We start from the raw sequence: 9,606 nt of genomic DNA, 5'->3' as shown, positions 1-9,606 counted from the left end.
GGGTTTCCGTGGGATCCCGTCCTGTGGGCAGAGCCAGTGGGAGCCGGAGCGGCTGGTCCAGCCAATTGACAATTCAGCCCCGGAAAGGGTTAATTGCATCCTGCTGGTTCGGTTTACATGTAAATAAAGAGCAGCTGCTCCGCGCGGGCCCCGGCTGGCCCTTTTTAAGTTTTTGATTGGTTGCCAATGACATCACCACCCGTGTTATAACACCGTGGGGCCAAAGCGGCGTAGGAGCTACCCTCCTTGAAGAGACGAGGCCACGCCCCCGGCTCCTCCCCCTCCGGCAGCCCATTGGCCAGGGGCTGCTGTGAGGTAACGGTCAGCCCATTCCGGGTTCCTATTGGGCCAACGCGCCGTCGGTCGGCAGCCGACCCGCCTCCCCAGAACCTTACATTTACAGTCTAGCAAAAGAGAAAGTAACTATGTTGTTGCTGGAGATCAATGAAGCCAAGTGAATGGGGGCTGAATGTGCGAACCCTCAGTGAAGCAGAGCGCCGGATGGTGGAGGGCTACACTTATTTATGAAGTAAGTGGAAGTCACCGCGGCTGCTGCTAGAGCCCGGGAGTGTTCGGCGGTGTGAGTGTGAATGCGTGCGTGTGCGTGTGTATGTGTGTGTGTGTGTGTGTGTGTGTGTGTGTGTGTGTGTGTGTGTGTTGCGATGCGCACGGGGCGCCACAGCAGGTGAGGGTAATAGGGTTCCGGCTGTTGGCTCCGGCTGTCCTGTGCGTTCACTCTCTCTGCAGTCTGTTTGGATTTGGGGCGAAGAAAAAGCCAGGAGGTTTGGTGGGATGCTTTGCGGCAGTTTGAAATGCCTGGGGCTTGGGAGTGCGCTGCGTTGCAAAGGGGGGTGTTCGGTGCCCCGAGAGTGGGGAAGGAGCGTTCTCTCGCCACTTCATTTTCTCTCCAGCCGCTTTGGGAGGTTTCCCGGGCCGGCCCGGAGGGTTCCCGGGCGCTATCTGCGCCGACCCTCTGCAGCAGGGATGCAGATCTCTTTATACACTCCGTGCATGTGTGAGCCGCGCACGCCGTGGGGAGGCGGGGGTCCCAGCCTGCGTCCCCGCGAACACGCGGCTGCGTTCCTCTCCGAGGAGGCGGACTGTCGATTCTGGGACGTGCCCTGCTGGGGAGCACAATAGCAAAGACTTTCCCCGCTTGCTCCAGCTGGGAAACAGTTACAGCTTCTGGAATAGTACTTGCTCTTCAAAAAATACTACGCAAGGGAGGGAAGAAAGCCGGAGGGGAGGGCGGCAGGGAAGGCGGTGGGTCCTTCTCTCCCATCCAAAGGTGGGGGAGAGAAACCTGAGTCGTGGGGATCTGCGGATGGGAAGGGTGCGTGCCCGTGTGTGCGTGCCCGTGTGTGCGCGCGTGTGTGTGGGTTCTGCCTGTGACACTTGGGCTCTGTGTCAGAAAATGGTGACGGCCGTGTGTAGACGAGTGATAGATGACATTTTTCCAGGCATCTCTTAAAGTTCGTTTAGGTGAGTGGCTCTTGCATGGGGTTTGGTCTCTTTTTGGAGTGCACGGCTGATGGAAGAGGAGCCAGCAGGGCCGGGTCGTAGGGTGCCCCCGTGCCTACAGGGAAGAGGGAACTGTCCCTTTCTTGGCAGGCGCCCTCTCGAGACAGGAGGTAGACCCGGTGGGCAATACTCCACTGCCTCCTTTAATGGGGACAGGCGAACTGGGAAGTCATCTTTATGGAATTCCTCCCCCGGAAGAGGGGCATGTCTGTGTGGGGTTGAAATAGTATGCACAGTGCCTGCCTCCTGATGAGAGAAGCTCTAGGATACATGGTCTGTGCCCGAGGGGAAATGCAGAGAGGAGAGTCACTGGTCCTTTCCTTAAAGGCAGGAGTTGGGGGCGGAGGGGGGGGGGCGCTGGTGGCGGCAAGGGAGGGCAGGGTGAGAGGTCTGCCAGGGTTGAGGTTTCCAGACCTGGTGCCTTGGCTTGAAGCTTCATCTCAGGTAATACCAGTTTGTAATTAAAGGGGAAATGCAGGTTAATTAATAAGAGGCAAAGAGGAAGCATGGGAGGTTTTAGCATGACTGTGTGTGCTTTTCAAAGGGTTCAGTCGAATAGAAAGCAAGAATAGCTCCCAGCTAAAGAGACTCACTTAGGGGGATACTTTCCTGATCGGCAGAAAGTTGACATCCGCCCCGATGTATATTTAGCTGCTGTATATTTCTGTGAGCCATGCCCGCACTCTTGGTCATTCCTTTGCCTTTGCAGTGGGTAAGGAATTACATGGAAAGTATGCAAGGGTGGACAAATGGGTCTTTCTCAGATAGTCACCCCATACTTCTGCCCGGGAGATGAGGCCCAGAATAGTTGCCTCTTAAGAGCCTTCCTTTCTGTCTTCAGAGTTTCTAATTCTTTGTGCTTTCACCTTCTCAAAGGCTGAACTTTGACGTGGGTCCAAGAAAGGTGATTCCTCAACACATGCATAGACTGTATACAGTTTTAGCCTCAGACTTAGTGACCGAGTAGGAGAGGGTCCTCGGGTTGACATCTTCTTTGAATCCGTTAAATGAGCTCCAAGCTTCACGAGCAGCATGAGAAAGGGCACCAGGACGACTTTGCACAGAGGGAAGCAATGGCCTCTCCTAGGGGCTGGCTTAGACTGCCTTTTGTGTCACGTGACTTTATTCTCTCTTTCCCCCTCCCCTTCTTTACAGACTGTCTTGAGTTCTTCTTGAATTGCCAGTTTTCAGCCTCCTCATGCCTCCGTCTCCTTTAGACGACAGGGTAGTAGTGGCACTGTCTAGGCCCGTCCGGCCTCAGGATCTCAACCTTTGCTTAGACTCTAGCTACCTTGGCTCTGCCGCCCCAGGCAGTAACGGCCGCCCTCCTGTCATCGCTGCCACCGTTGTGTCCCTAAAGGCTGCGAACCTGACGTATATGCCCTCATCCAGCGGCTCTGCCCGCTCCCTGAATTGTGGATGCAGCAGTGCCAGCTGCTGCACTGTGGCAACCTACGACAAGGACAATCAGGCCCAAACCCAAGCCATTGCTGCCGGCTCCGCCACCACTGCCATCGGAACCTCTAGCACCTGCCCGGCCACCCAGATGGTCAACAACAATGAGAATGCAGGCTCTCTAAGTCCATCAGGTGGGGTGGGCAGCCCTGTGTCAGGGACCCCCAAGCAGCTAGCCAGCATCAAAATAATCTACCCCAATGACTTGGCGAAGAAGATGACCAAATGCAGCAAGAGTCACCTGCCGAGCCAGGGCCCTGTCATCATTGACTGCAGGCCCTTCATGGAGTACAACAAGAGCCACATCCAAGGAGCTGTCCACATCAACTGTGCCGACAAGATCAGCCGGCGGCGACTACAGCAGGGCAAAATCACTGTCTTAGACTTGATTTCCTGTAGGGAAGGCAAGGACTCTTTCAAGAGGATCTTTTCCAAAGAAATTATAGTTTATGATGAGAATACCAATGAGCCGAGCCGAGTGATGCCTTCGCAGCCACTTCACATAGTCCTCGAGTCCCTGAAGAGAGAAGGCAAAGAACCTCTGGTGTTGAAAGGTAATGCCCCCTTCCCCAGCACACTCCTGCTTAGCCTGGGGTCACTCGGGGATTCCTCCTGACCCTACCCACCCACAACAGACCAAAATAGACCTTCTTCTTCTTGTCTGCCCTCCCATGCCCTCCCTTAATTATCTCGGTTCAGGGAGGAAAGCCCAGCAGAAGATTTGGGTTCTGGTCTCGCTTCACCTTCTCATTTGTACTGGGCAAGTCATTTCACCTCTCTGAGACTTTTTTCGTCTTTTTAAAAAGGGGCTTTTATAACACCAGATGGTGTCTCAAGTCGTGCCTGGGCTGGTAGTGCTATTTCAGTCAATCACTACTTGGAAAGTTATTGTCTCTCAGCCTTAACCCAAGGTGACGGAACTGAGGAAGCTGCCACTGTAGTGGGTTACGAGTAAACTTACAGGTACCGGGTCTTGTCGTGGGAGATTCTTCCTCTTTCTCGCCTCTCTGACCAGCTTGGATTTCATGTGATTTATAAAGTGACAGATAGAGGGGCAGGGGTCCTCATTATAAGGCCCTACAGTATAAGTTCACCAGAAATATCTGTTCCTTTGCCACAGCTCTAAGGGGACAGAGTCACTCTTATGAAATAGCCCCCAGCACATTGTTCTCTCTGGCTGCACATGACAACTGTCGGCATCATGGCCTCTCCCAAGATGGGGCAGTGGGTCGCTTGCCTTAGTACACTCAGTGCAGAATAACTCTGAGGTCGCGGGGCCCAGGCAGGAGCAATGAATTACCCACTGTTCTCTGAGCTCCTTCCTTCCCTAGCCCAGCCGGGCAGTCCTTGTCCTGTGTCCATGCCCTCTTGTGCCTCTTGGCTCTCAGATGCCATCCCGTGGGGCACTGCACCCCATTCTTCCTCTTCGGTGTCTTCCGTCTGGTGGCGGTGGTCCTGGGAGGTAGCCTTCTTCATCTGTCTTCTCTTCTCTTAGTTTGAGCCGAGGTACACAGCCTGGGCCCTGTCACCTCCACTCTCCTGAGCTGTGTTGGCCAAAGGCTTCCTCTGAGCATCTTACATATTGAAACTGCAACAGGACATTGGAGAGAGCAAGTTAGCTGTTTTGTCTGTATGAAGACAGCCCCGCCGTTCTCCCTCTGGCCTTCCCAATGATGCAGTCTGTGTTTTGTTTAGTAGCATTCTTGGAAATAGGGTTCTGAATTCCTTAGACCTAACCCCTTTACCCATCCTCCACTGCCCTTGAACTTGCTCTCATTGGCCCCAACTACCACAAAGGCACAACTTTCCTTAGGGCTGGTGGGCTCTAATGGGAAGTGTGGCCTCATGGAGGTTGTATCTAGAGACTTCCAGCAGTGTCCAGTTATTTTTTGCTGTTGTTTCTGGGTTTTCTTGGGTTTACAGGTATGTTCGGATTTCCTCTGTGTAGCTCTGTGTTTGATTACTCCTTGGTTGACTTTGAACGATTCCCAGTAGGTAGACCCAGCTAGTGTCTTCTTACCATGATCTTGGCCTGGCTTGGCTTTTTCGGATGAGAATGTACAACGTACACATTTCCCATTTGTAAGAGTTTGTCATGGGGAGCAGTCAGAGGGGTAGCCAATGGTCTTCATGGTTATCTCCCTGCTCAAGCAGAGTAGAGGTTGTTGAGGAAAAGCAGTCCTTTCGTGTCTGCATGACCTAGGGGCAGGCATCAAACAATACACTCTCGGATGACCCTGGACTTGAACACAGGGGCGATTAGGAGGAGTTGTAGATCTTACCTTTAATTTGGCAGCAGGCATTGTTGCATATGGGGCTGGCTTGTCAATCACGGGGAAATGAACCTCCTGAGGGCCACTGACAAAAGTGGGGTTCCTCCCCACTTTTCCGTGGATGCAGCTGAGACTCCAGGCAGCCTGGGCTTGTTCCCCAGTGTCAGGGAGTGAGGTTGCCTCCATGGGGCGGGGCTGGACACGCTGCTGACCTCACCACTGGGCGCCCTGGGCGGCCACTGTGAGGGCTCGTCATTTTCAGGTTGGTGACACACAGCGACGGTCGGCCTGGAAGACGCGCTGGTCATAGAGGTTGGATTATCTGTAGCTTTGGGGGGGTTTTATTCAAATATTTGAGAAATTGGTTGAAAATATGTACTTCAGGAGCAAAAGGGTCTGTAATCTACTTTATTGATTATTATCATCGTTGCAATTTCGGATTCTTTGGGGGAAATGGCCTAAAGTTGGGACCATGATGGGAAAGGAGAGAGAGCAATACCAGGATGCCCCAGCCACCCTTTCACCTGGGCAAACCAAAGGCTATACCGCAGCACCGTCGAGTGAGGGATGGGTGGGCATCTCTCAGAAGGCGTGGCCAGCGACTTCTTCTCGGCTCTTGAGTGGGGCAAGCAGACCATTCTGGCCTGGCTTCTCTGCTGAGATATATTTTACTAACCCCATCCCCTGGTGATGTAAGGTTTTATTTTAGCAAGAGTGGTAGCGGTACCATTTTGGAATGAGTGATTTTTCTAAGGCAGATGCGGTGGTGGGGGGTCGTGAGGATCTCCTGAGGGAGAAACTTCGAAGGCCTCATTAATTTATTTTCAGAGATTTCAGTACAATCTTGGGTAATTTATGGCTGGCCCACCTGCTGCCCTTGTGTGTGTTTGTAAACACTGGTTGCTACCCTCCCCGTCCAAGCTTAACGTCCCCAGTTTCAGTGCCACGTTCTCCATTTTTGGTGCTGCCGGTCAAGCAGAACGGCTGCTCCGTTACCATTTTAGTAGTGCTGTGTCAGGTCGGGAAGAGAGCGATCTGAGGTGCAGGAGCCCCTGAGATTAAGTTACTGTTCTAATTTACAGTCCCCTCCCGTGGTGACCGGCGTCTGAATCCACGCGTCAGTCTCAGCTTCCGAGGGGGGAGAAAAAAAATGGCATCGACCTGTGCTTCTGCCCAGCCTGGAGAAATGAATAAATATTTAGGGACTTGCGGAATTGTTGAGAACATTATAATTTGTTTTTACCCAAATTTGATTCTTAATATGATTTCTAACCCCACCGAATAAGAAGCCTGGGCAATTCTGGGCCTTCCAGAATGAGAGCTGCCATCTTTGCCGTCATGTTTATAAGGCTCCCACGGTTGGGTTCAGGGAAATAATTTGTCATTTAGCTAAGTACGAAAGGATAGGCTACTTCCACCTCCTTCTTAAAGACAGTCTATGCCTTTATGAATTTTATTATAAAAGTTTTCAAATATATAGAAAAGGAGGAAAGAGTGTAGTGAGCACCCATATACCTGTCACCAGACTAAACAATTATTACTATTTTCCCTGTCTTCCTTTCTTTGGTTGAAAATTTTTATAGAGTAGACAATATTTTAATGTGTTTAAGTATGTTCTGTACTTAAACTTAATGTGTTAAAATTAATAAGGCCGGGGATATTTTATAGTACAGTATGGACAATGTCACATGACCATTTTTGAGATTTTTGCAAACTTAGAATACTCCCGTGACTCACAGGCGGTCAGGTCTACGGAGAAGCAGCCCTTTCCTGCAAGTGGGAGGCTCCGGGGGCAGCTGGGGTCCCTGGCTCCCGTTCTGCACAGGCGTGTCGGGATGTCGGGATCCATGTTCCTACTTGCTCTGTGCTGTCACAAAAGAGGCTGACGGTCCTGCCGCTGTACCAGACGTGTTTCTTGAGAGCAGGCGGAGGAGAGAGGACCACTTCAGGAGGCTGATACATAGAGAAGGTTGACTAATGCAGGGAGTTAGACTTTAATACTATAAAACTTTCTGTCACAGCTCCTGAGAAGTGAGCAGCATAGATCGCACATTCTTGCACAGTCAGTCAGGGTTCTGAGGCAAACACAGGCAGTATTGAGTTTGATCATGAAACGAATGGCTATGCTTAGAAATCAGAGACCCTGTGAAAGTATTCTTTCCTTTCTGCTTTGTTTTGTGGGAGGTTCAAGTTTCCCTCTTGTCTCTCAGGGATGTTATGAGTATATGTCTATATTCACAAACTTACCGTTGTTATTCTGAACCTCTGTTTAACATGAAAACATGCCGAACATTAGCCCTGTAGCAAATGGGGGAGAAATTCAGGCAGGACTTGGGAATTGGCCTGACTACCAGTCTTGGTTCCCCTCCCCCACATTACTGGGCGCATTGCATAATCCCTTATTTCCTTAGTTCCCTCATTTGTGAAAAGAGGACCTCACAGTAGCTGTCTCATAGTGTCAGCTTAGGAGTACAATGAGCTAATGTGTGCAAAGTATCTAAACAGTTCTTCATACACGGGAAGCACTCAGAAATGCAGCTCAATGTTATTATTACTATTGGTTGAACAGGAATGATGGTACTAGTGAAAAAGGCAGTTTTGGCTCCTTTTCCAAAGGAGTACAAATAACAAGCTAGGCACAGCAGTGTGTGGTTGTGTGTGTGCGTGTATTGCTAGAGCCTAAAAATAACTTGGTGACTCTTCCCTAATTTAAGTAGCTTACAGTTGGAGCGCCAAGTAATTACAAAAACATGTTGGGTCAAGAGGCCAGAGTAATTTGGGCCTATCCTAGAATTATTCATTTGGAGGGGAATTTGTGAAAATGTGATGATAAATTTGTCCAACTAATGTCCCATAACTCAGTAGTGAAAGCATAAAACTATTAAGCTTTGCTTTTCCTGGCCTCTTATCAGGCTGATTTATTTTTGGACTAGGGATTGTAGTCTGACTATAAAAGGGGAGGTGCAAGGAGGGGGCAGGGCCCTTCATGTTGAAAAGTTCTCGAAGCTCTGAGTTGGGATAAGATCACGTGTGAAGGGAAAAGGAGAGACGTCACTGCAAAGCCTGCTCATTTCTTCAAGTGAATCCTGAACCTTTTCCCTGTTCACAGTCGCCTGTACTCTCTCTGAGCCCTTGGACACACTACCCTCCTCCCTAATTAAAATGTAAGTGAAAAGAGATAAGCGAGCCCTCTCTCCATCTCTGCCTTCATTCTGGCCGCTCCTCGTTCACTGTGTGCTCGGCAGTGGCACTGAGCTCACTTATACCTGGCTCCAAATCTAGGCTTTTCCACTGTGCAACCGTAGGTGTCCTTAGGCCACTCAGGTTACCTCTCGGATGCCCAGTTTTTTTCCATTGTAAAATAGGAATAATTTCAACATCACAGGACGCACTGAGATGACGTAAATACAGTGCCTGGCACATGGACAGCTCTCAAAAACTCAGGCCCCTAGGCCCTGCTCCCCAATCCCCGTACCCATTCAAAACCTGTTCCATTAGACATTGAATGTGCGGGAATTTTTTTTGGAGGGGTCAGGGGGAAGTTGACAACTTGTTCTCAGTACAGTACTGTGGGAGCATGTTAAGTATGAACCAAGTGGCCTTACCTGTTCAGATCAGCTAAGGTAACCATCTGGCTTGTCACGAACAAGTTCAAGAAACTCCTCTGCTGGCAGTGGTAGCTAACGATTTCCGACTGGATAACAGAGGGTCAAGGAACGGGGAGCCGACAAAGTTGCAGGAACAGGAAAACTGTTTTGCCACAGTCTTGTGGCTCACTCCCCCCCCAAAGGACCTAGGTGGGGGCTTTCCACCAGAAGCCACCTGGCTTCCTAAGGCTCAGTGTCACGTGCAGCCTGGGTGCCCCTGTCCCAGCAGTGCCGGGGAGCCGCCTGGGCATAACAGTGTGTAGATTTGCAGAGCGCAGGCAGTTTAATTCCAGTGAGCTGATAAGGACACACTACCCACTAAGTAGAAAGCCTAATCCCAGCGTGGGAGTGGCGCTACCTCACCTTTTTCAAACTCAAGAAGCCCAGTTTTAAGGACAAGAAGTATGCTTAGCGGTCCCCGAGTCCGGTGCTTTTCCCAGCAGGCTGCTCATCAGGATGGATGGGGATGATTTAAAACCTTTGGTACTCCGTTCCCACCTCCAGAGACTCTGATTAAATTGGTTGGGGTCGGCCTGGGCATCGGGCGTTTTAAAGCTCTCTGGGTGATTCCGATGCATAGCGCAGCTCGAGGGCCATTGATCTAGTCCAGTCTTCTCATTATGCAGGCGCGGAAATGGAACCTAGAGAAGTTTATCACCTGTTCAAGGTCACATGCGTAATTAATTTTAGAGCCTTGGTCCTCACTGCTA

The 9,606-nt window shown here is 50.7% G+C and overlaps 1 protein-coding gene across 1 annotated transcript in view; it reads left to right on the top strand.

Moving 5' to 3' along the window:
* The first annotated feature begins 330 nt into the window (after positions 1 to 330).
* The window catches only part of DUSP10 (dual specificity phosphatase 10), a 35,084-nt gene continuing 25,808 nt past the window's right edge, over positions 331 to 9,606 (top strand). The window contains exons 1-2 of the mRNA XM_054576618.1: positions 331 to 529; positions 2,677 to 3,530. Of these exons, the coding sequence (XP_054432593.1) occupies positions 2,720 to 3,530 (811 nt within the window). The 5' untranslated portion in view covers positions 331 to 529; positions 2,677 to 2,719. The remainder of the gene's footprint in view (positions 530 to 2,676; positions 3,531 to 9,606) is intronic.

Source organism: Pteronotus mesoamericanus, unplaced genomic scaffold (assembly GCF_021234165.1).
Source record: "Pteronotus mesoamericanus isolate MK-2021 breed Mesoamerican mustached bat unplaced genomic scaffold, CSHL_Meso_final contig_347, whole genome shotgun sequence".
In the NCBI taxonomy this organism is placed as follows: Eukaryota; Metazoa; Chordata; class Mammalia; order Chiroptera; family Mormoopidae; genus Pteronotus; species Pteronotus mesoamericanus.
This window is presented reverse-complemented; position numbering and strand designations above follow the sequence as displayed.